Source organism: Tachypleus tridentatus, chromosome 3 (assembly GCF_004210375.1).
Source record: "Tachypleus tridentatus isolate NWPU-2018 chromosome 3, ASM421037v1, whole genome shotgun sequence".
NCBI classification, from domain to species: Eukaryota; Metazoa; Arthropoda; class Merostomata; order Xiphosura; family Limulidae; genus Tachypleus; species Tachypleus tridentatus.
The window spans coordinates 1,965,419-1,993,160 of record NC_134827.1 but is presented as its reverse complement, the minus strand read 5'-3'; the positions used below and the strand labels follow the sequence as shown (position 1 = coordinate 1,993,160).

Sequence of the window (27,742 nt, the reverse complement as noted above, 5' to 3'; positions counted from 1 at the left end):
GTTCTTGTGATTCTCGTGTTCTTATCAATCGAATTACATAATTAGGCCTAGATTTAGGCTTTTTCAGTAGCCGAAATGTACGTCTTTAATATAGGCGTGCTTATAAGCTTTTCGATCTTAACGATAGTTCGTATCAGTCAGTAGGCCTAAGTATACATGCAAGTATCGTGGCAACAAGATTACTCTGTGACTGCATGTTTACAGCTTTCAGGTTCACGTAATCAGAGATTACCAATTTGCAAATTGAACAGTCCCCATAAGTGGTTGGAAAAATCATCCTCCCCAACGGGTGTGAAAAATCTACGCCCCTGTGAATGATATGGGCTAGCTTTGAGTTTTTAGTACTTAGTTCTATGTCTAATTTAGTTGTTTGAACGGCCTAGAAATGCCGCCCTAGATGCACCCAAATTCCTTATTATTATTTAATGTTATAAGTGTGTGACACCTTGGCATTAAAGAAAAAAGAATTCGTGTTAAAGGGAAAAGCAAACTATCTGTGTGTGATGTGGTTTTGAAAGTATTTTAAAAATAAAAATATATAAAATATTTCTTGTTATTGTTAATAAACAAACATACACTTTTGAAGACAAAGCTATATATTATTGTTCATACTAATATTAAGTTCAGTTTATACAGCAGAGGTTCCCACAATTCCTGCAAAAATTGGAAGGTTATGTGATGTAACTTTTGTGGTTAGTGATTTTTATTTCTGCAGATTTGATGTGGGAGTAAAAAAATCCACTAAAATGAAGAAAAATATACTTGTTGTTAAGAAATTTCAATAATCATGAGAAATTTAAAAGGCAAAAGTACTGAATAAAGTCGTACGAGCCCATTATTCTAATATCAATTTTATTTCTAAATAGTTTTTAAAGATGGATCTGTCTTAGTGCGCGAAGACTGTAGTAATAATAATGATATTAATATTGCCTCTTGTTCAAAAGTCATTGGCAAAAGCGTACGTAATAAATGATCGAGTGAATATTTGATGCTGGAAGTTAATTGGAACAATATTTATGTCTGGTCAATGGCTTTATTGAGCCTAAGATTATAAAGTAAAAGTATGAACTTGAACAAGGTGGCGTCAGAGAGGTTTGTCATTGCAACTGTGGATTTTGTAGAAAAAGGTGAGATGATATTTTTGGACTTTGTAGAATTTTGTGATTTTTCAGATATTGTACCCAGGCTCTTCTGGAGCGATGCCGAGCTCAGAACAACATCGTTCTCGTGCTAAAAATCCCAATAACAGAGAGAGAAGTAAAGAGAGCCAAGATTGTAGGCGCAGTTCTTCGTCTAATTTGAATTTTGATAGAAATGCTGCATCAGGTTCAGCTGGTCCAAGTGTCTGTAAAAGGCACAAGAACTTGAAAAAGTCATCACATAGAAATCCAAAAAAGAATAATTCCAAAGGAAAATACCAGGAGAAGGTTTCGTTATCGACAGTTAAGTCATTAGTAGAATATGATGATGTAAGCTCAAATTCTTCTGCATTTTCAGAAACAAACCATTCTGTTGTAGATGAAACTGATAGTTTAATATTATCATTTCTGTCTAAAGCTTCAGGAAGTGCATCAAACAGTAAAATTAAAACAGCTGGTAAAAGAGGAATTGAAAAATTTAAAAGTTACCAGAGAGGAAGCTGTAAAGAGAAAGTGTCACTTACTGCTAAAATATCAAGGTGTCAAGAAAAAGAAAAATCTTCATCCCCATTTTTTTCACGAGAAAGAAAAGAAAGAGAGCGTGACAGAACTTCAAAAGAATTTTCTTCGCATGAAGGACTAAGTATGTATTTACATGGAAGAGAAAAGGACTTTGAGAGAGGTTTTCTATATTCTTTTAGAGAAAGTTATGAACATTTACATCCAAGTGACTCAGGTTACTATTATGAAAGAGGACGAGATAATTTTCGTGAAAGAACGAGAAAGAAATCTAGGACTCCTGATGCACCTCGTGCATATCGTAGAAGTCCATCTTCTAGTCCAGTATTGCGAGCCACAAAGCAAAGAAGACGGTCACCTTCAGATACTAGAAAAAGAGATAGACCCCATAATTATTCTCAAAGTCCCAGTCCATATTCTAGAAGAACAAATGCTTGGTCAAGAAGTCGAAGTAGAAGTCCATTTCATAACAGGTAATGTATAATATTTAATTTGGTAGGTATTTTCCCCACACATGTAGCTTGTAAGATTGAAATACAGTATGTCTAAAGAAATTGCCATTGCACATGGTAACTATAGGCATTGCAGTATTTATAGTTCAAAGATAAAGTATATTTTGAAGTTGAGTAACAATGTAAACATGAGAAAATTACCAAGTCACTGCATTATATTTAGAGAAAGTCTGATAAGCTTTGAAACTTGTGAATGTCAGCAGCTATGATCATGAAGGTCATAATTTATCTGTAATATCTAACTTTCTCATGTTATCAATATCTTAACTTGTTTTGGAACATAAAAGTGATACAATGCTTGTAAAATAGATCAAAGTAACAAAATTTAACCCTTTGTAACCATATATTTATCCAAATAATACAGAAAAATACCATATCAGCCATATCATTTTAGAAGTTTATAATTTTGATTGTAAGATTTTGTTTAAGTACAAGTCTAGGTCTTGGCTTCTAAAGCTTAAACAGTTTTTCACTACTTGGGACATCTCTTTGTCCCTAAATGTTCTTGCATTTCTATAGTTATAGCTGTTAATGGTTAACAGTAAATCTGAAATATCATCAGTCCTGGTTAGTTTTTTTGACCAAAGTTTAGAAAACCATTCTGAAACATTTCAAGTATCTTCATTACTACTTGATGCCCCTAGTAGCTCAGTTATTAAGTCAGTAAGGCTCGCACCACCAAAATTAAAAACCAAGTTTAAATACTAATGATGGTACAACATGAATAGCCCATGATGTTAGTTTTGCATTTAACATCAAGTACACACTACTTCATATAATCCCAAACAATGTGTCTAAAATTACTTTCCCTTAATTATTGAATCAGTATTTCTAATAGTAACAATACTTATATTATTGTGCAGTTTTTCATTGATTTAATATTTAGTCAGTTAGCTTTTAATAATTACCAATTAAACCTTTATATCATTGAAACCCCCTAATTGTAATCAATATAAATTCATTCATCTTCTTGACTACCATTTTTTGTCTTCAGTCCCAACAAATTGCAGTTAATCCATTATGTAAGGAACAGTAAATTTGTTTTCAAAAGTTTATCACTGTTAATTACCATATAAAAGTAGAATTTTAAGATAATTCCTGTTATTTCTTTTCTAAATGTAACCAAGTTTCAATAATTTCCTTTGTTTCAGTTTTTCATTTAAGCTAGATCTCCAAATTTGTTAGTTTTATTTATAAAACTTGTAATACTAAAATAATAGCAACACAAAATATTGCTACATTTGTGAATGTGTAGCAACTCAACAGCATCTTGAAGACACTGGTCTGCCATGAACTTAGCATTCTTGTGGGTAAACTGGACTACAAGTAGAGGTTGCAAAAGTGGAGTCAAAATTAATAAAATTGTTTCTAGACACCAGTTATTTCATAAAATGCTAACTTAGAGAGAAAAATGGGGAATGAATAATGCTTAATTATTGAGACGTTAATTAAATGCAGTTAGGTAATTCTGAGCAATGAACTGTTAGTGTAATGAAGCTAGTTCGTGCTTTTGTGTTTTTCATTCTCATTTGCTGTACAGGTTCATTCAGTTCTTTCAGTTTTTCGGTCTTTAGTTCTTTTCTGCATTCTTACTTCTGGGGTCAAGATAAAAATAATGTGTTCACAAAGTAAGGCACAAGATAAAGAATAATGAAATGCAGTGATCTGTGATGATGAGAAAACCCACTTGTAGAGAAAAATATAGAAGTAAAAACAGCTGGTATGGGTAGAGAAAGCTATGTAGACGAGCAAACAACGTTTTGGCTTTCTTTGGTCATCATCAGGTTCATAAAGAAAGAAAAAGGTAACTAACCGATAGCTGACCACATGTTTGAAGGTGGTTATGTAATTGAGTGTAGGAATGTAGAGGGCATGCTTAGATGTTTGATAATATATTAATATAGGTATAAAGGTGTTCCTTTGTATTGGTTTATTTTGGGCTTGAGTTGTTGTATAAGTAAGGCTTCTTTAATTTTGCAGTTGTTTATGTTTGTTTCTTTATTTAGTATTTAAGTGTTTTCAATGGTTATTGGAGAAGCAAGTAGAAAAATGGAAAACAGATCGAAAGAACACAAAAAGTTACCTTCACACGTTTTTGAACATTGCAAATCCAATAAACACAACATAACCCTCCTGCAGTTGGCTTAGAAGGGTGTTACTAGTCACATGTAGAATACCTACATGAATATATGGAAAACTTAGTTATACATATCTTAATATTTTTGTTGTGGAAGGTTAACATAATATTTCCCATCATTACAATTTATACACATATATTGCTTAAAATTGTAAATATTGAACAATATAACAGATATTTTTTAGGCTGGTAAAATACAATTCAAATCCAGAAATATATCTTTATTTTAACACTTACAATTTTTATTGTTTTTCATCTTTAACCTTTGATTTTACAAAGTTTTTAATCATACTTGATATAAAATTTTATTTTATTTTTGGAAGAGTGAATATTTAACTTATGCTGCAAATTTATTTAATCTGATTGTGTTAAAAAAAAAGAAAGAAAAGAAGAAAAAGATAACACACAAAATATAGTTACCCTTGAGTATATTAAAGAATCACAATCTACAAATATGTGGCAGTGTTAAGTTTTATCTTAAGTTAAAACTTTGAAAATAAATCTGTGCTTCAAACTGTGTCAGTATGGCATATAATTGTAAATGTAGCTTAAAACTTAAAGAATGTAGGACAACCTTCATGATATTTTAATACTAAGCTTAACTCGTGTTAGAATTTCAGTAAAATAATTAAGTTAGGCCTACCAAAGCTTAACACTTAGACATAATACTCTGGTGTTAGATTATCATGCTAGTTGTGTTATACAGTATAGGCTAGGATAGGTTAACTGTAGGCCTAAGCATATTGGAAACAACAAATAAAATAAATATACTAAATCTAACTTTGAAAATAGTGCTATATTCAGTGATAGTTGGTCTGCATGAAGGATGGACAACCAATTTTAGATTTCCCATGTTAATAACTATAAACAACTATAGAGCAACTGAAAAACTGTCTTAAGTGTTAACTGCATAATTAGTGAGTTTGTGCTTTTTATATGCACATTTTGAAAATTTTGACCAATTTTGAAGTGTTGGATTGTAAGTAAAAATTACAAATGTTTTATATTTCATAGTGAAAATGATTGTTGTAAAGTGACAGACACTAAATTATGCAAAAAAAAAGTAATTTATTAAGCAACTTTTATAATTAAAAGCTTTACGTAAACTTTCGACATTTACATTCAGTTTAAAAAAAACAACAAATTATAAAATTTTCATTTGGACTTAAAATATTGTATAAACAGTGTTTAAATAAATAATTAAGTGTTTAGGAAGTACATTTTATGATACTAACAAGCAGTCACCACACAAACACGATTTTGAATAGGTCAAATGTTTAGTGTCATATCTAGTGAGAACCAAAAAGTTATCCCTGAACATCATAGTGGATTGCTTATTGCTAAAAAAACTTTTGTCCCAATATTTCTTTAGTGCTAAATGATTTAAGCAATGTAATTTACCTTTCAGCAATAAGTACATAGATTAGTGTCACATAAATTACTCAATAAATATTTTAATTAAACCAATCACTAGAAATTAGTGTTTCCAGTTTATTCCAACAATTGATTAAAATTATGATTAAATCTTTTGTTGCAAAACAATCAGTTAATCAAAATTATGATTAAATAATTTGTCAAGAAAATAATCAACTAATTGAAATTAAGGTTATAATTTGGAATATCCTAAACTTTCTCAATTCATGGCACCCCTAGGCAAAAAGAAAAACTTAACAGTTGTGTTTATCAAGTAGTTAGTTTCAAACAATTTAGTTGTCATTTGAAAGAATAATACACACAAATTGAAAAATAAGAACAATGTTTTTAATTCATTTATAAATAACCACAATTACTAATGGGATGTGTTGAGCACTATGCAGTTTCTCTAACCTTGGAATTAGATTAGACACTGCCACACTCATTTCCTGTTCCACCTTGATTTTCCAACGGTACTTTATTTTTATCACAGCAACCGCAGAGATATGATGTCACAAATGGAATTAGGATTCACTGAGCTTTAGCACTTAGCAGTGGATATTCATCTTTTACTGATATCCAAAACTCAGTTGCATGCTGATAAATTTTGTTTATTAAAGTCTTGTCACAACACAGCTCAATAAGATTTTCTTCTGCAGAGGGAAATTCATATGGGGCCTTAGCCTTGAATGGGTCTTGGATCTATGTAAACTTCTGTAATTTTCAAATGAGTCATTGAGCTGTGTTATGTGCTTCTCAAAAAGTTTTTAATTTGTGGGTTGAATAAACTTCATTGGATGTAAGAAATTGCCATAACAGGGGGAAACAGCCTTTGCCACCATCTTCATTCATTTTTCTTCTCTTTCTTAGTTCTTAGTAGTAACTTTTTTCCGAAGGCTGAAACCATCTCTGTGAGTTTTAGAATGTGTGTGTTACTTCCATGCAGAGAGAGATTCAATGCATTTGGTTTTTTGAAGAGATCGCACAGGTATGCTAATTTTGACAAAAAATCTGTATCCAAGAAGTAAAATCTTCTGTTGTTTTTCAGATAAGAGTAGAGTTCCTGTCATAATTTGAACATACAGGACAGTACATTCTCATGAGAGAGCCATTGTTAGTTATAGTAGTACAAAAAGATGTATGCTCAGATCCCATATCCTCACACAGTTCTTTAAAAAACCTCACCTTCTGTGGCTGAGTTTTTTTTTGTTTGTTTTTTTAAAGTTCACCACTTTCAACACACTTTCCAGGACTAGGTTCATTGGAGGACTTAGGTGCTTTGATGCAAGGGTTCTTTTGTGGATTATGCAGTGGGTTCAGTGCATCAAGAGCTTTGTTTTGTATGAGTGCCTGCAATCCTCCATAACAGCTAGACATAACGCAACCACCATTGGTACAGATGCCAATGCACTTAGTCCAGTCTAAGTTATTTTCATACTGAAAGTGTCAAGGATCATTGAGGTCTTTGGCCATGTGTTGGATTCTACAACCAATAGTACTGTTCAATCAAAGGCACCTTTGAAAGCAGTCTTCCTGCAGATTCACCAATGCTATGTTCACTGCAGCCAGTAAAATCAGTTCTTCTGTGATGGTGTGAAGCTTTTTACATTTTGCGATCCTATAATGCCACCTTGTAGGATGCTAGCAAAGCATTGCTTGGTATTGATGCTTGTTTCTTTCAATTCTTTTAACTTTTTGGTAAAGTAATCATGGGATATACTAACCATGTTGGGATGATTGGTCTCTAAGTGGCATTTTAGTTTACTTGGAAGCCTGCACCCTGGAGCCAAAACTTTTAGACATAATACATGCTATGGACACTCCATGATTGACATCTACTGAAGTAAAACCAAAATTTAGATAACTGTCATCATATTTCCATTTCTTCACAACTTTGCCACTGGTCTGTTGTTTGCTATCCTTTTCTCCACTCCGACACTTATTAATGTTGAAAAATCTTTCCATTTTTATGCACAAGGACTAAAAATCAACAAAATAATTCACTGAATTTCACTAGACCTCTCAGACACTTGATCACAACACACTTCAGTTATTTCAATTACTGATGGACCCAGAGAGTTGACACATATTTATATACAACATTTAACAGACAAGAAAGTTTGAGAAGTTACTGGTGAGAATGCCATTGAAAGGAATGTACTATGATATAATGTTAAAACTGAGAACTCCCTTGAGCTAATAGTTTGCATAGTGTCCCTTAGTTTTCCTCAAAAATTTGAAATATCCATTGGAACCCCTGCAGAGCCCTGGGGCACCTCAGTACATAGTTTGGGAACAACAGTTCAAATATCTATTATTTCTTATTATTTCAACTATCTAAGTAATTTAAATTTCCACAAATTTTTTTCACACAGTGTTTTAGTTAAGGCACAGATACTAAGGCTGACTTACTGGCACTAATTCTGAAATACTCATCAGGAGAAAAGAGAGTGTCAGCATCTACTGCATTTTTTCTTGTTGAACTGCTGAAGTGATTAATTGATTAACAAATACATCTAACTACCTAACTATATAGTCCTTAGCACAGTACCATTTTCTTTCTGTTCAACTGCAGATCACCCTAAATAAGCAGATATTTCTCCCTTTAAACCATTCTCATTGAATTAATTATTTTCAACTTTTGAATGCAATTTTTATGTTAGATGCTTATTTAATGATCTTTGCCCCTCTCAAAACTTGTTGGCCACCTTTGACTTGGGAAATAACTGCCTCTACCAGTATTATTTTTCGTACAGTTATTGCAAAACAGAGCATCATCTGTAGATATAGCTAACAAATTAATTCAACAACATCCTGAACTCGGCACCTAGTTGTGTTTTTGTCATTATATATGCTCCATCTCACAAAAATTGTCACTTTATTTAAGTACAAAAAATCGTGTAATTCTCTCCTTCTTCATACTTAACTAGTTAGTGACTCAAACATAATAACTCACTGCCAAAGATTTATGTATATTATTTCATACAAATGCCAACACACTGTTTTCTTCTTTTCATATTTGTTATTAGATCAGGCCTAAAATTTGAGCAGTGTAGATGACAAGCCAGTTTGTTTTTCAGTTAAACTTTGTAAGGGTGCAGAGTTTACGTTTCCTAATGGCTAGCAGGACAACAAGAATTTTCTGAAAAGTGGTTTTTAATGTTATATTTCACTTGTTAAACAAGTTTGTTTTTCACATTGCTTATTATGTTGCTAGAGAAAAAGTTAATTTTTCTAGGAACATGTGAAAGTTTTCTTAAAATTCTGAATTGTGGAAAACTAATGTTTACACACATTTGAAAATGTATATCTATAAATCTCAAAATAAAACTATACATGAAAATATACATATTCTTTAATTTACAAACTCTGTTACATACAGAGTAATAACCATATTTAAATTAATGCAATAATAATATAAAATTATTTTATTTGTTGTTGAAGTCTAGTAAGTTTGACTGCCAGCTGTAAGAAGAATGTACAACATAATAGAAATCACAGAAAAAGCTTTAAACTGTTATGCATACAAGGCTCAAATACCACTTGCATTTGATGAACAATTTGGAAAAAGTATCTGCCAAGTTTTTGGATATGTGTAAATGAAGTTGAAAGTGACTTTTTCTTATCGTTTTTTTTTTTTTTATATATATATAAATATATAAAAAATTTAAATATTCAAATAAGAAAAATAACATTTTCTTCAGTGTAAAAGTAACAGTGTCACATTCAAATTGTAAACATCTTTACTTCCTCTGTATGAGAGCTTTCATTCAATTGTGTTTGATTTTTTATTCAATTGGCTTGTTTCTTATCTTCTTCCTCCTGGAACTTGTTCCAGATGTCTTTTCATCACATATGACACCACATCTCTTCCTTTGCATCTTTTCTTTGTTTGCCTTTAGAGGAACTCCTACAATCTGGCATATGAACTACATCTAATATATTTGTCTCCCATTACTTACACTATGTTGTAGTTTATTTTTCACCAAGTTCTCATCTTCCCTTGAAAAGTATAAATATAAAAATGCCCAATGAAAGTCACATTAAAGTCTGAAGAATTACCATTTGCAACAGAGCAGGGTCCATCACCAGGTATTCTTAAACTTGAAATGTGCACTTTGCAGCTATGTTGATTTGCACTGGCTTTGCAGTGCTCACTGTTGAGGTGGGGTATTGCATAAGATCACTTGTAGTTGAATAACCTTTCAATGTAATTGCTTCATTACTCTGCTCCAGACTGTACCACCCATGGTATGCTGGGGTAAAACAGAAGGGGTTAGCTGCTCATCCTTGCTCTGTCTTGTTTTGAATAAATAGGTGTGGTCGGCTATTCAGTATAAGGTTTTGTAGTTACCTATTGCACTGGCTCAAATGATGATATTCCTCAGTACTCTCCAGCACATTTTCACCCCTTTTTTTCTAAGGGAGCATGGGAGTCCTTACTGCTTTCCAATTTGAAGGATTGTTGATTGTAGAGGCACCCTCCTGAATGAGTTACAAAAAGATTACTATAACCATTTAGTGCAAAGTAAGGCAGTGATATTCTGTGGGTGTAAATTATATGTTATCTTTTAGTTTGCAATATACACTCAAAAAAGGAGTGAGATGTCTAATTGCAGGTTACCTTTTTAATTGGGAGCTCTCATCATACCCCCACATAGATATCAATACCGTGTGGTTGGGTTTTGAATTGAAGTGTGACCCATCAACATATGTCATCATAGTATTTATGGTTATCTGTATTCCTTCCTTGTTTATACTCCTGTGTTGTAGAGGTAAAGGAGAATGTTCTTATTACATCCTTTTTGCTATTCGTTATTGTATCTTATTCTGAGGATATTACTGCTTTCTTGGATGGTTCCATTCAGTTTAGCTGATGGGGGAGTTGATTTATATTATACAGACATTCTTTTGATACTGGATGTCGGGCTCCTGGATCAATAGATCAGAGCTGACACATCATGCTCAGGAGTCAGAGTGATCCAAGATCCACCCCCAGTCTTTTGAAGTGAAGATGACATCTTCATCCTACCCGTGTGTGTATGTCAGTTCCCAGTGGCATGAGTTTTGGATGTAGTTTACTTACTGACTGTGGTCATTTTGTGCCCTAGCAACTCTGCCACTAGGGATACTTTTGTACTTTGTAGGATTAAGTTACACATATATTCACATGTTTAAGATCACTATCCTGCCACAGTTTTCTCCCACTTTGATGTGTTTCTTTCATTTTCCACCTTTATCTACTACACATTTTATGGATGGGAAAAAGTATACCTCCAGATCTGACTATCTCGATTCCAAGGATATCCTTTGTTCTTGGGAAGTAATTCTGTAATTCCCTTGCACAGGTCCTGTCACCTTATCAGTATGGAATTTTGGCTAATCTTGTGTTGTGAAGTTACTCTTTATCTTGGTACTAAGTGTACTTGTGTATTTGTTATTGAATGTGAATGAGAAAGATAGCTTACTCAGTTTAAATAAATATAAATCTGAGAGACTGGTTTGGAACTGGTGTTTCATGATTAGTAGCAGTGTAAATAATGTCAAATATATTCTTAATCACTGTTACAGGTTTATCATTACCATATATTATCATTTATTTTGATTTCAGTTGTAATGTTTGGTTATTTGTACTTACTGTTTCAAGTTTTTTTGTTTTTTATGTTTACATCAAGAGATTCCAAATCATAAACTTGATACTTATCATGAGCATATAGAATTACACTGAAGCATTGAATCTTTGATACCTCAGAACATTCAGTATTAAGATGGTTAGCAAGTCTGTTGGGAATGAAACTTTGGCTTGTATGCTTACTTTTATTATTACAGAACCTTCTAATGATAGAACCAATATAGCCCTTGTTATATCTAGATTTGGACAATTTAATAACTTAGCTAGGAGCAGTGATTACATCAGTTACTAACTATCATGTAAATTAATTATTTAACTAAAAGTAATGTTCAGTTAAATAATTGAAATTGTAATTAATTCAGTTGTCATGAAAGTAGTCAACTGATTGAAATTGGTGTGTCTGATTATTACCAATTTTGATTATTCCAACAATCAATGAATAAAAAATTATGATTAGATTATTACAATTATAGTTAACTGATTGAAATTAGGGTTTCTAGTATTATTGTTTCAATTATTTCAACTATCAATGTAATCAAAATATTTCCATTATATTAGTTTATTAAGTGCAAAGCTTGTTATGTATAAGTTATCTCAGATGAGTCTCCGGTTTATTATGTTACATAGTACTATTTCAAGTAACCGGAAATTTGAACTTGGAAGTCAATTAAATGTAATATGTATTAAATTTATATTTGCCAACAAGATTGATACACACAGTTTTCTTTTTTTAACACAAGTATATTTTAATATAAAACAAGAAAATAATACAACGTATAATAATGGTTATTACTAACAGTTATTATAAATGATGATTTATATACAAGAGTTTTACAAACTTACAGTTAGTACTGAGCCTTATATCTAGTCTAGAACTTAATGTTTTATCAACAATTCAGGTCCATGACAAGCAAATCAATTCTGAGTTGATATTGTCACACCTTGCTTAAGCTAGCTAGCTTCATTGGCCTCACACCCTAAGAAGCTGACTTTTTCTGGCGAAGATGTTTAATATCCTCATAAAAATACTGATGTTTGAAGTTAATTCACTGAAGCTGAACAGTTTGTGATGTTCAAATTCTATGTGGCTCGGCATGGCCAAGTGTGTTAAGGTGTGCGACTCGTAATCTGAGGGTCGCGGGTTTGCATCCCCATCGTGCCAAACATGCTCGCCCTTTCAGTCATGGGGGCGTTATAATGTGACGGTCAATCCCATTATTCATCAGTAAAAGAGTAGCCCAAGAGTTGGTGGTGGGTGGTGATGACTAGCTGCCTTCCCTCTAGTCTTACACTGCTAAATTAGGGACGGCTAGCACAGATAACCCTCGAGTAGCTTTGTGCGAAATTCAAAAACAAACAAATTCTATGAACTTTCCTGGTCCAATTTTGTAGTGTTGATCACAATTGTAGCTTCTGAGGCTTATAACACACTGAGAGTAGCTGTTTAATCATTCCAGAATTTTCTTAAATATTGTTGATTGTTATTCTCAAGAATCTACAGATTTTGAGAACAGGTAGGCCTTGTACAATACATAGTCAAGAATATACTTCACATACAAAAAAAGAAATCTATACTGAAATAAGTGTAGTTATTAAATTATATGCATAACAGTAAATCTGTTACAAGCTACGTGATGAGGGGTAACTGTCTTGGTTTATATTCCTCTTGATTCTAAACATGCTTGTGCTCTCTACTAAGGCTATCTGCCACTGTCACTGATTTTGAAATGCTGACTAGAAAAATGGCAACTGGCTGGCAGCACCTGCCATCAACTCTGTGCCTACTTCAGTGTTAAATAAAGTGTAACTAGTATTTTTGTACATTATACTATGTACATAATGTATAATCATGTAACTGCGTTCTTTGTTGTTATATAACCAAGGAAAGATCTTGGAGAGAGGTCTTTTTTTTTTCCAGAAGGTGACAGGTTATCCCTTTCAGCATGGGCTCAGTCCCTTGGACTGGCCTCATAACCATTTTATGCCTGTTATAGTTTTCATGCTATTACGTTTAAATTTGTAAGCTTGTGTTCACAAAATTTTTCAGATTATTGGAAAAATTATGATGCTTTTGTATGCAAAATATCTGTTTATTTTAAATTAAGTCTTGAGGTTTGAGGAATGTTTTTCTCATGTCTTTTCTATTTTTGCATGTATCCAATTTTCTTATGCATCAGAAACTTTCAAATTTCACATGCTTAATCCTTTTAATGTCCAAATAGTTTTATCAAATGTTTGTTAAGAAAAATCTTTATATTTTGTTATTTTCACCAACAAATGTCTGTATGGGTTCAGTCAATTTGACCAAATTAGGAAATATAAATTATGCCTTCTATGTTCTATAATGACTACGGATTATAACACAAAAACATAAATGTTTAGACTAAAAAGATTAAATCGTATTACATTATACATTTATATAGATTTATATTATATTAACATGTCAGTCTTACTTTGCTAACAGTATAGAAGTTATAATGAAGTCACATATGCACTTGTGTTCTCATGTCCAGTAATATAAAATTGACCTTTACTCTTTACACAGTGATCTATCTTCGCTGTGTTAGAAAATAATTATAGCATTAATAAACAGGATGCCTGCTTTAAAAAAAATCCTTTGAAGTCATTACTTACATAGTCACACCATTTACATTTTTTGATGTTGATGTTAGACATCAACAATATGAAAACATCTTTTCTAGGAGCATTTTAACTTCTAAACAATGAAAAATCAATTCTGTAACTAGTTATAAAAGCTGCAAGTGTCCTAAAAAGTATTAACTGTCCTTCAAACAAATCATCAAAGTTACATGATAAAAATACTGTAATTGTTTTTTGAAATTTGAAACATGGATTTATCACTTGTCTGTAGTAGAACTTTTGTTTGTTTTGTCACATTTCATAAAAATAAAATAAAGGCTAAGATAATTTAATTTAAAATAATATTCACATGCTTCCATCACATATCTTTTCAAGTTGTATAAAGTAATTATCAATTAACAATCATATACATAAATCTGAAAATATTCAATGACTGAACAGTGTGGAAATGTTTCATGTACAAGAGAAAGTGAATAAGAGAGGAAAATGAACACTTTTAAAAACATGATTACTTTGTTGTTTTATTAATAGGGTTTCTGCTATTTTTCATCTCTTAATTTTATTTTCTGTTGAGGATTTTTACCTTAGACTATTTGTGCCTTGTTTTGAGTTGAAAGATGAGATGAACATTTTTGTATTTTGTAAATTTACTTTTCATTAAATTGGATAATACAAATTATTGTTTAATAAATGTATTGATTTTCTGTTCAGAACAGTAACACCTTCAACTTGAATTAGCCTTTGCTAAGAATAATAAGAAATACAAATTTATTTAATTTAATGTACCTATAATTAAATATTCATATCTGGTAAATTATTTCGGTCATGAATATGGCTATTACTGTGAATTTGTCATATAGTATATTTGTAAACAGTTGAGGTATGATTTCATATTGTGTTCTCTTGATTTGCTTCAAGTTTTTTAGTACTCTGGACTTTCTACTACATGTGTATTTAAGTTCACACAACTACCATATAGAGAATACTAAAAAAAATACCCTGTACCCAAGGAATCCTTTAAATTGCCACAGTGTTTTTGATTTTATCATTAGTTAAAGGTTTGGATTTGCAATTTTTTAACATGGCTTTTCCTTTTGATTTTGTTTCATTTTACTTGAATGTTTAGTGTTTGTGTTCTCTTTCTATATATAGAATACCTTGAGTGCCTTTTCAGAATATTATGTATACTTATATCCTAATTAATTATGTATATTGAGATATTTCCAAAGGAAAAAGGTCACAAAGATTGGAAAAGTGTATGTGTAAGGAGGACAGTGGATTTTGACATATTTCTGCAGCATTAAAGGGCCGTCAGGTTGAAAGCACTCTCCTCCCTATGTTCTTTCCATCTGTTATCTAGTGCATGAGAGTGGATGATTGATTTTTCTGCATGTTTTATAACAATCTTTAATCTGTATGCCTTAGTAATTTTCCTGGTAAATTTTATTATTAAGTAGTGTGAATAATCATTTCATTCTCCAGCTGCTTTAAGTATACAAGAGTTGGAAGAATATGTCTTGGAAGCAACTTGTGTACTTTTGACTTGTAGAGTTGGCAGTAATTAGTAGAATTTCATAAGTGTTTAATTGTTATGTTTCTTAATTAGTTATATTGAACTAATCAGTTACTTTCACATGATACTTTGACAGCTGGAATAGTTGATTATAGTGATAATTGGAAAAACTAATGTAGATTAATTTATTATTTTCATGATGATAATCAGTTTGGTCATAACTTCATTTAAATTATTACTTTGTACAAGATTAGTTAATGTTACTAATTATAACAATTAATTGCGCTAACTGCCCAACTGCTACTGATTCAAATCGCTTCTACGTATAGAGATCCTTGTAAATTATTAAGTTTCATATTGTTTTCTATGGCATATAGGTGGCTTTTGTCACTGACGTTTGTTCATGGATTCTCATGTGTTATTCAAAATTAGTGTTAATGATTATTGCTATCTGTTATTCTGGGTATGTAATCAAAATATTTTCAATTAACTGAAATTTGTTCAGTGTAATTGATTATTGTCATGAATAACAATAATCAGCTATTCAAAATTAGCATGTCCGATTATTAATATTTTCTTTTATTCCAATTGTTCATGTAATCAAAATCTTGCCATTATGTTTGCTGTTAAAGACAAGGTTGCACATGGGACTCTTTGGCCATCAAAGGTATCAAATCATGATTTTTAGTATTATAAGGTTTTATATTAACCATTTTATATGAGAATAATTGAATAGTTAAATCTATTCAATTATTTAGGCAATGATTAAATGATTAGTAAATTCCACTAGTCATACAACTTCTATTTAAAGAAATTTTCTTTTGTTAATTGATCATTAATTCATAATGCTGATACTTGACAAAACCTAATAGAGCTGTTATAACAGATTTTTAAAACAATGTGGATATTGTTGAATAATTTACAAGTATAGTCTACAATGAGTGAATATGTTGTAAAAAGGAAAACTAAAATCATTGTAGCAACTTTTTGTCTAGAAATGTAACTATAATAATAAAAAAACATAGTGTATGTAAAGAGAGATGACTCATAATTACTTATTTCGTGCTGTATTTTCATTTAGATTTATGTTTTTTCTGTGATACATACATTATTAGGGACACTTTACCAAAAAGCTTTTTGGTAAAAGTAATGGCATAGAAGAGTATTTGGAAACTGACAGAAGTCCATGTGGACCTTGTTAGTAATAATAGGATTAGACATGATATATAATATAGGTACGTTTGTGAAAATCTTAGTTTTATTTTGGCAGTAAATTAATAACATCATGAGTTCTAGAAGATCAAAATATTAAAAAATTAAAAACATCACAGTGTTAAGAGTGCACAATAATTTATTGAAAATAGCACCAAACTTATGTTGAGTAGATCTTGATGACTGCTGAAACATTATTCAACAAGCCTAGACATCTTAAATAAATTGTGTATTTTTATTATATTATTTTTTGTTTACCTGATTTATGCACAAGCATAATTGTTTATTGTATTAAGAACAAAATTAGTCACATTTTAGATTATTAAGATAGTTATGCATGTATGTTTTTTAGCTTCACATTATGTTCAGTATAAAATATTAAAGTATGGTTTTCACCATTGGCATTAGAGTAGAAAGATTAATCATCTGTATACAAGGTCATGTAATTTGATTGAATTTGTGACTGTAAAACAGTATATACCATAATTGTGAATATACTAAGTATCTGTTCATGGAAATTGCCAAAATGTTAACTTGATAGTTCTTTCTGTTGACCATTTTCTCCACTTAAAATGGACTTTACCATTGCAAGATGTGTTTGTTGTTAGTGGATGGCAGAATCAAGATCTTCTGACAGTTTTGTGCTGCATATGAACTGTCAAGTAAGTTGACAGGTCTCCTCCAGTTAGTTTCTGAGGCTTAATCAGATGTTATATTCTTGGAATTGTACAAAAATTATTGCAAATGAAGAATCTAAGGCCATCTGTCTACATATGCCCACCAAAAATAAAGTAGCTGCAGTGAGCTTTATGTAGGGTAGAATATGCTTTTTTCTGTTAGTTATAAACATTTTCATTAGCCAGGTACATCTTGAATAGGGCTTTTCTGGTGAGTTTGATAAATGTATTGATATTTCAACAAATCAATAATGTAGAAGGTTCAGATTTTTATTTTCTTGATTGTAATTCAATATGATTTGTATTTCTAATTGACTAGACACTGAAAACTTTATTATTGAAAATATAAAATCTAAATGGAGAGAGTTCAGAGCACAGATGTATCACATGATACAGGGAATGATAATATTAAATTTTTTTTTCTTTTGAAATTAAAAGTTTAAATTTAATGAAAATAAAAATTTGAATTATAAACTACAATTTGATGCCAAGTTTATTGACTTTTACACTGATAACAAAGTTGATGAGTAAAAGTTTGAATATAAGTGTAAAATTCATCCCATGCCCACTGTGATGTAGCTATATGCAAAAGACTAATTGTGATTTTTTTTCAACTGAAAATTGGTTGGACTTCTATATATGAAGCACAGACAATGTTAGAAGTTTTTTTTTTTTTTAATTGGAAAAGGTGAGGTTCTGATCAACAGAGAATGCTATATCATAGTAATTGAATTTTTTTATAGCTGTGATTTTGGCTGTTTGTACATGTTCTGTTTGTAGCTCTTGTGTGTTAAGTAACAATTATAATTTTTATATTATCACAGAAATTTTAAGAATTATGTTACAACAGATGTAAAAGGTAGATCTTACCCAGAGATAATTTGCATAAAATGAGATAATCATATTCATAAGTGACTGCTCCCTGCTAGTACAGCAATAAGTCTACAGATTTACAATGCTAAAATCAGGGGTTCAATTCCCCTCAGTAGGCTCAGCAGATAGCCCGATGTAGCTTTGCTATAAAAAAAAACAACACAAACATTCATAAGTGATCATTATTAAGGACTTTTGATCAAAAGTAAGCTATGTGGGTCAGACTAAAATGATTGAAAATTAATTTATACAAATTAAGGTAGTTTTGTATAATAGACATATAACAAATATTTAATTAAATAAATTGGCATAAATAGAAAACTGACACTAATGAATGACATACATTGAATCAACTTCTTGTTTTGTTAAGTTTTTTCATCTAAGGTAGTTCAAAATTTGTTCACCTTTCAATAATTGCAGTAATATTCATTATGCCTATGTAATACATGTCACGTGTTGTACAAGCACATCTGCTTGTATCCATACTTGTTCATAGTATGGATGGAGTATCCTCATATAAATAAGCACAGACTTTAAGCATTGGGGTTGCATTTAATGTGCAGTTTTATCTTTTATTTGATGGTTTGTAGAAACTTAGTTGCTTAAATTTCTGTCCAAACCAGATGTTGGAAGTTTTATTTTCATCATAGCCTGACAGTGTATGAAAATTTGCCTTTTTGCTGTAATTTTATTAAACATTATTATATTCATCCTCTTTCTGTCTATCTGCATTCACACACACACACACTTATAGTTGTTTGTAGTTTTGTTCATGTGAATATCAAGATGCTTGTAGCAGTAAACACCTGGTAACATATTGATTTTTTGTAAAATTTATGTCTAAATAACAAAGAACTGATGATTCCTGTAAAAGCATGTAAAAATAGAGTTTTCTGTGTTACTGACCGATTGGTTATCTTCTTGATAGATGCATTTGAGATATTTGATTGTTTGATGAAGTTTTCACTCTTTAGTCATCATAGGCATGATAAGTTTATCAGAATTTGAGATGCAGTAGTTTTGTTTATCTTATTTTTCAGCTTTGGTTTTAAGTTTTGAATTAGGAGCACTTTTCCTTAATGTGCATTCATTTGTTTCCAAGTCTATTATTTTAAAGTGTTTGATCTTGGGCTTCTCATTACAGTCTTTGCTTAGATGGTTGTAAGTTCCAGAGTTGTTGGAAGGGCTGTTTTATGCATATTTCTTAACTCTGGTTCTAGAGTTCTTGTCCCTAGCAGGGTGTAATTATTCTTACAGCATGGACATGTGTATTAACATGCCACCAGCAATCGTTTTGAAGGTGGTATTTTGTCTTTAAAAAGGAAAATGTTGCATACTCATTTCCATGGCTTGAAGATTACTTGTAGGCTTAGATCTCAGTTGACTGCAGAACTTTTTTTTCAGTTTGGTGTCATGAGTACCAGTGAAGGGTAAAGTAATACTAAGGTTGTATGATATTTGGGAACACTGAAGTGTGAAATCATGGGGCTGTGAACTTATTAATATATTCAGAACTACTTTTCTTGTTGAATGCTAGAGTGAAGACATTTTTAATTAAAATATATTTTAATATTGATAACTTTATTATGAACATTTGTAATAAGAGCTAATTAGTTTGTGCATTCTATACATTAGAATGCTTATTAAATTAATTTCGTAACAATTAGGCATGAATGTGCTGAAATGTCAGTAATAGACTAGAAAGTGTTGATTTGTTTTAGCACCTGGTTTCAAGCCTGTTGTTTAGGTTGATGACCTCTAGATCTTAAAAAGACTATTCAGATTCTTTTTGTTCTTGAACTGTATATTTAATATTCCTATATTTAGAATTTAAATAATCTTGAGATCTGCTTGCTCTCTGTACATGTGTTAAAATTTAACTTGTAGGTTTTGTATATTGAAAATGAATATTAAAATTTAATTCTTAATTAATTATTCAGTGTTTATTAATTTATGTACCTCTTCACATATAATGTTTGAAATAATTTGTACATGCAGAGTGCTTTCAAGTATTAGCTGTACCACTTTCATTCAGTATTTGGTGGAAGAAATTATTTTTCTCCTCCTTTTTGTATTTTGTTAGTTAAATTACATATTGTATGTGAAATTTTGCCTGAAGTGGAAACTGATAAATAATAAAATTACCTTATATTAATTTTGTAAATTTATTCTTTTGTTTTGAATAAGTATCTTTGTATAGTATATATATAATTCTCAGAACCAAGCAGTAGATCTGTAATATGCCAAGACAACTATTTTTCTTATGAACAGTATTTATCATCAACCTAATATTATGCATTGAAATGTTTAACTATCATTTATTTGTTGTACAACTTTGAATTTTTAACTAGTTTCAATTGATACAGAATTATCAGTTTTCAAATTTAATCTCAGTTGAGAAACCAGATTTTTTTAAATGATTGTTTATGTTAATGTTACTAATAAAGTAACCAATATTTTGGAAAGTGATTTTGAAATTTCTTTTTGACCCCTGAATAACAACAGAAAAAGAATATAAGGATAAAATAATAGTTTTATTTTCACAGATTCAGAAGATCACGAAAATCACATTCACTTAGCCGAAGTCCACCACTAAAATCTCAATCAAGACAATCTAGATCTCGCTCACGATCATCGTACAACAATCGAAGGCGAAAGAAACGTAGTCCAAGTCTTTCTGACCCAAAATTTGCTACTAGTCTTGCAACTGAACTGAGTAAACATCGTAAGGCTAAACAGTTAGCAAAGAAGAAACAAGGAACTAATTTAACAGGGGAAGGAAACCTTTTAGAGAAACATCAAGAAAATGGAACCATCACAGCTAATGTTTCTGTTGCTGAATCTGCTGTTGTTACTGACCCCATTCCAATTTCAGCAGCTGAGAAGACTGTGGAAATAGAGGAAGCTGAGATATCACCACCAGTAGAGAATCGAAAAACCTCATTAGTAGCTGAATCACAAATAAAGCTTGAAACTTTAATAACAATTCCACCACCCCAACCTCCTGATATAAAACCACCTCTTCCATCATTACCATTACCTCCAATCATAGAACCAAAAGAAAAGACTCCAGAGCCAGTTGAAAAGTCAAATACACCAGTTCCTGTTCGCAGAAAAAGTATCAGAGATTTGCCTTTACCACCAGGAATAACTGAAGAAGATGTAACAATGTCACCTGAAGTTGAAAAAGAACCAATTTCTCCTTCAACTTTTACTCCTTCTGAATTCAAAAAATATCATAAGAGGCCAAGGTACTATAAAATGTCTGCTTTTGTTTGTCTTTCATCACACTGTCACTGGCAAATAAAACTTGTGAGTTGCAATGATAAGATTTATATGATTTGCCACAGTAGCAAAAATAACTATTAATGTATGTATTAATATGGAAATTAGACATATGCATTAATTAATAAAAAGTGTACTTAAATTTAATGAACAAAAATTGTAAATTTTGTCATTGAAATTTCATATAATAATACTAAACCCTATAAGCAATTTATGCACAGACATTAAGATATTTTTGGATGTCAGTTGAAAGAAAAATAAATTATTTATTGAAAGCTTCTGAAAGAAAGGTAAATTTACATAAAATGTTATTTGTAAGAGATGAACGTATCTCAAGTACAACAAAAAATATTTTGCTTGTATTAAGGTAAAGAATTGAAGCAAGTTTCAAGTCTTTGCATACAACTGTTATAATAATATAGGTGTTTGTATTATGTAACAGTATAAAAAGATTTTAGATGGGTAATAATTGAACCAAATGGCAACATACTAATTTGGTCATATATTAGAATAGTTATTGGTTTAGTCACTCATAATATTCTTAAAATAGTTAGTGCAGTCCTATTCAGGAAGTGTTTGTTATTATTATACAATTGTTATGTTCACGCTGAATACATTTCCATATTATGCCTTTTGTCATAGTACTAACAAAGGATTTACCAATTCACTATAATTGGTTTAGTCACTCACAATGTTCTTAAGATATTTAATGCAATTCTATTCAGGTGTGTCATGTGTTATATAACTGATATTTTTAGATTGAATACATTCCATTAGTATGCTCTTTCTTACAATACTTGCAGAGCCTTTATCATTTTACTCTTACAAATATATACAGCAACTTTTGAATGAGTTGATCATTTACTAAATTTTTTTAACACTTTTTTATCATTATTAGCTTAAGTGTTTACAAAATGTCATAAACTTAAGAATTGTCATGCTATTTAACCCTGAAATGTTTAATCTTGGTAATTTATATATACCTTCCTCTTTAGTTAGTCATTGCTTTAAGTTACAGTTTAAAGACTTGTCATCTTCTAACTCACAACCCTGACAGTAAATTGCTCTTAGTAGTTGATTTGTGTGAGGTGTTTTTTAGAACATTATATAACTTGTCATTTCATATTAGTAACAAATGTATGCCCATGCCTAGATAACTTGTATAATTTAAGTGATTGTATATCTTGATGAAATGGAGGAAGTGGAAAAACAATGATGTATGAATGGTATTAACATTTTCTTGTTATTTAAACATTTTCTTGATCATAATTATTTTTAAAATATTTGTATTGATTGTGGGAATGTAACAAATAAGGCTTTTCTTAAAGGTTACAGTGTGTTTGCTGAAGAATAATAAGGGTAAAAATGTATGATCAAAGATTATGACAATCAAATTAGGTGGTATTTTGTGAGCAGTGATTAAGTTCATACATTTTTTCTCATAATCTTATATCCACTCATTTCTCTCTTTTATTTTCTTCTTTGGATTATTAAAAATAACTATTGATTTTGATTTCAAGTATAATTAAACCAGTGGAAGACGAAATGGAGAGATCTCCGAACTGGGGAGAGAGATGTGTAGAGATGTTTGATATAATTTGTCAAATTGGAGAAGGTACCTATGGACAGGTGTACAAAGCCAAAGACAGGGACACTGGTGAGTTATTGGTATTTAGATGAATTTTAAAGTAGGTAATTGCTTGTTAAAATGGTTAGAGTTTATCTTTTCTACAAAGTTATATGTTAATTGTGCTAAAACTACAGAATAATCCAAAGTTATTGGAATAAATTAATTTGCATTAAATGTGGCAGTGTTAATAATTACTGCATTACTTCTGGTAAATATTGTTAAACAGATGTGATCTACCATCAATGTGTAACAGTACGAAGTTAGATTCAGTTAGAATAAAAGAAATTAAAACAGGAAAATAAACTTCATGTTCTTTTTATTGTTGTTGTAGTTAAAATAAGTTTTTATTATGTACTTAGTAAAGGAAGGATATATTTAAAGGATAATTCAGGGATGGACAAGTGTTTTTTTAAAACCACTATCTAGAAAATGTGTGTATCCTTAAAGTTTACCTTCCCTGCACCTTTTAACTTGTACCAATTTTTATAAAACTAGGTTGTTAGAAACTTTGAAACCATTACACAGTATAGTTAACTTTAAATTCATACATTAAGGCAGTTGTAGATTGTGTGTAATAGGGAAACTTTTCAAAATTAATATATTGTTATAGTGTTACTTCTTTACAATTTGCAGAGCTTTTAAATCACAGTTTTACTAGTACATTTAAAACATCCTCTTTCACACCAATCTGAGACTCTTTTGTGGACTTTCTTTTTGCTGTCTAACATGTTCTCATAATTATTTGGTAATTTCTCTCTCTGTATTAAAAATCATTCTATTCATTTCCTTCTGTCATAATGTTGAGCTGTGTTTACAAAGATTATTGAGATATAATGGTTGTAAGTCTTGTTTTCACATTTAACAGTTTTAAAACTAATACAACAATCTCCAGTTTCAGAATATTTTGTTGTTGTGGTGAATAGATTGATAGTGCAGCATACTTAAGTGATTGGTAACATTTACTATAGATATATATAGTCTTTTTGACACTCATACACACTAATCATGATCTTTTTTCACAATTGAAAAGTTCATCAAAATTTTCTGTTACAACTTTATTTTTTTTTTGTACATCATTCACTCATGTTTGTGGCCTGGTCTTAAAAGCAAATGCATTTGTAAATAATGGGTCAGGACACTTTTTAAAAATATTAAACCTGGTATTAAGAGAAGAAATTCAATCACTAAAATGGTAAATTGAATTTTGAAGAGAGACGTACTGTTTTTCTATTGCTTCTTCTTTCAATCATTTTTCATTCAACTGACATTTTTTTCATTTCTCAGCAGATTTACTTGAAACTGGGTAGAATCATACCTTGGTCTCATATGCTTAGATAACTTCATTTTTTGACTTAGAATATATATTTTGAGCTCCTGCATGGTTGCATTTCACAGCAATCAATGTGAAAATTGGCACAAACATAACTTAGGTTGTAAATGTCAGATTGCCTCAATAGTCATGATTGTATAACAGTTTGGTTTACTCAATAATTTAATAAAATTTACATTTCAGGTCCTCAGGACATGTGTAAATAAATATGAACTGACACATAGTAACTTTTAAAGTCTGATAATGTAAAGTTTAAAGCTTGCAACATAAGTATTATTAGTGTTATTATTTACTCTATGAGAGATCACTAAACATCTCCAGAATGTCAAGGAGTATGTGAATTATCTTGAGAAATCTGATGCACTTGTAATCTACTTGAAATACTTCATTGTTACAACATAACACATCATTTCATGTGGCAGCTTCAACTTGATGTTTTACTACTCTGGGCAAATTAAAATTCTGAGCATTTAAAACCCTGGCTTGGCTGGCAATCCAGTGAACGTAAAAATAATGTACCAGTGATTAACCTTTGAAACTTCTTATGCAAATGTCAAATATAATATATTTAGTAAGTTGAAGAATGTCATATTCTGCTCATTCTACTTTTTACATATTATTTCAGTAGAACAAAGTCTGATGATTGAACTATTTCAATTGAGATTATGGATGGAAAGTGATCTTTGTCAGTAATTAGGATTCTTTTTATTTATTTATGAAAATTTAGTTACATGTTACTTTAGTTAAATGTTTTAAGAAATGTAATTAATTTCTACTAATGTATTTGTTATTGATATATTTTATGTATCTAATATTCACTTTTGTGTTAATTTATTAAAAAAGCAGCTTATATCAACATTGAGATTTTTTGTACAGATATTTTTTGTTTCATAATCAATTAAACAATGTTTTAGAAATATACACCTTTCAATATTTGGAATGTATTAAATATTTTTGGTATATTTTTTTATGGCCTTGAGTAGTGGTCTTCTTTTTAGTGAGCCATGTAATATGTAAATATCTCTTTAATTGTAGGTTCTAGTTGCATTCAGTAGAATCTAGGATTTACAATTGTATAAAATAGATGAAAAATATTCAAAGTTATTCATTAGTAACCCATATACACCATGTTTTATATCTTGCTTAACTCCATACATACCTTTTAAAAAGAACGAAATTCCAAAAACCAATTGCATTACAAGTTTATTACACGTGCAATAAAATATTAACATATAATGTGAAAAACATAAAAATATATGTATTCTAGAGGAAACAATTATGATTTACAAATCAAGAAATTAGTTACATTGTTCCTCAGAATACAAGTAGTATTAAACTATTCCTCACACAAACAGTGTACAAAAAAAGATTGAGGTTTTATTATAATCCTACATTCAAGTCATTATCCACTAATATATGATGAGATTACCATGATACCAGAAAATTCAACTCAAAGATGAAAATGTATGTTGTGGATCACCTTGAGTCTGACCAGATCCCAACACAAATATGTCTTTATAGTAGGCTATGGAATAAAAATCCAGCAAGAAGGTTATTTACAACAGTTATCAAAAAGGTTTCTGTAAAATAGGGCATTATGAGGAGTCATCACAGAAAACATATTTTGAGGAATGAGATGTGCTTACATTCTCACAACAGTGATGTTGTAAGCATTGAACCACTGATGAAGTCAGTAAATCATTTTGTCCTCTTTCTTTTTAAGTAATTTTCAGCTAAGACTACAAGCTTTTGAATGAATTTGCAGCCAGTTTCAAAATCTGCAAGTGATTTGCTATGTTTTTCAGTATTTTAGAGTTTCAGTAAGTGTACTTATTCCTTTCCTAATAAGGGTATCTAGTCATTCATGTACATTAACATTTAGCAAGAAAAGACATGTTTGTAACAAAATGTGCACATTAAATGAGTTTCTTTAGGCAGAGTCCTCTGCTGGTACAGCAGTAAGTCTGCTAAAGTCACAACGCTAAATCAGGGGTTCGCTTCCCCTTGGTGGTTTGGTTTGAATTTTGCGCAAAGCTACATGAGGACTATTTGTGCTAGCCTTCACTAATTTAGCAGTGCAAGACTAGAGGGAAGGCAGCTAGTCATCACCATCCACTGCCAACTCTTGGGCTACTCTTTTATCAATGAATAGTGTGACTGACTATCACATTATAATGCTCCCATGGCTGAAATTGCATAATTAATGCAACAGGGATTTGAATTCGCTACCCTTGGAGTACGAGTCAAGTGCCTTAACCACCTGGCCGTGCCAGGACGTCCCCTCAGTGGACTCAGAAGATAGCCTATTGTGGCTTTGCCGTAAGAAATCAGACAAACAGTGTTTAGCTGGATCATAGAGTCATTCTTAAGTTTTTTACCATGGTCATGCTTTTCATCTTTGCTTAATTTTGGTATTTCAGGTTGTGAGCTATTTGAATTTGTGATTTTTTATGTTTTATGACTTAGAACTTTAATCATATATCCTGTAGAGAAGTGATGAATGCATGAATTTTTTAAAGAAAATTTTTAATTTTGTTTATAGAATCATCACTAACAATTTTGAAACTAACACAGTTTGTGAAAATGTATCTCAGAATGGCTGGTATGGGTATTAACACTTACTGATAAGGAGAGAACAATGTTTCGACTTTCCCAGGCCATCTTTAGGTTAAGAAGGACAGTTTGTGATAACTTGGGATGAAATTTCTTTTTTGCATGCATTGTAACATGAAGATATAATGGAAGTTGATCTTTCATGGGATAGTGTTGTTTTTTTAAGTGCTAAATGCATATATATTTTTTCATTACATAATTTACTGCAAGTGATCCTGCAATTTTATTTACATCTTGGTCATGACTGATCTTAATTTTGTGAATCGGTCTTTCAAAAATTCTCTTAGTAACAAATAATATTGATTTTTGAGTTTATTAGAATATTGGAACTTTTTTCTATTTTTATGAATAAAGAGAAAAATAAGCTTTGAAGGCAAGTTTTTCAAATATGTTAACTTACCCTTTATATATATATATATATATATATTTTATAGTAAATATCATGCTTAGTGTTTGATATCAGTCACTCCTATTCATTGTTTGGTTGATATTACATTCAGACTTAAGTTTTCTTGGGCCCTTGTCCTGATGGAGGCCACTCATCTATCTACCAGTACTTTGCCCATAATCAGAATGAAATTATCTCATTTCTTATTTTGCTCTTCCATTCTTAACAGGCTAATTTGCAGTCTTGTTAGTATGGGTTTTTGCATTTA

General features: G+C 30.8%; 1 protein-coding gene across 2 annotated transcripts in view; it reads left to right on the top strand.

Moving 5' to 3' along the window:
* LOC143246204 (uncharacterized) overlaps positions 1-27,742 on the top strand; it is a 61,733-nt gene continuing 33,991 nt past the window's right edge. For both annotated transcript variants that reach the window (XM_076492457.1, XM_076492458.1), the window contains exons 1-3: positions 1-2,131; positions 20,775-21,479; positions 23,034-23,170. In XM_076492457.1, coding sequence (XP_076348572.1) covers positions 1,200-2,131; positions 20,775-21,479; positions 23,034-23,170 — 1,774 coding nt within the window. In that variant the 5' untranslated portion in view covers positions 1-1,199. The remainder of the gene's footprint in view (positions 2,132-20,774; positions 21,480-23,033; positions 23,171-27,742) is intronic.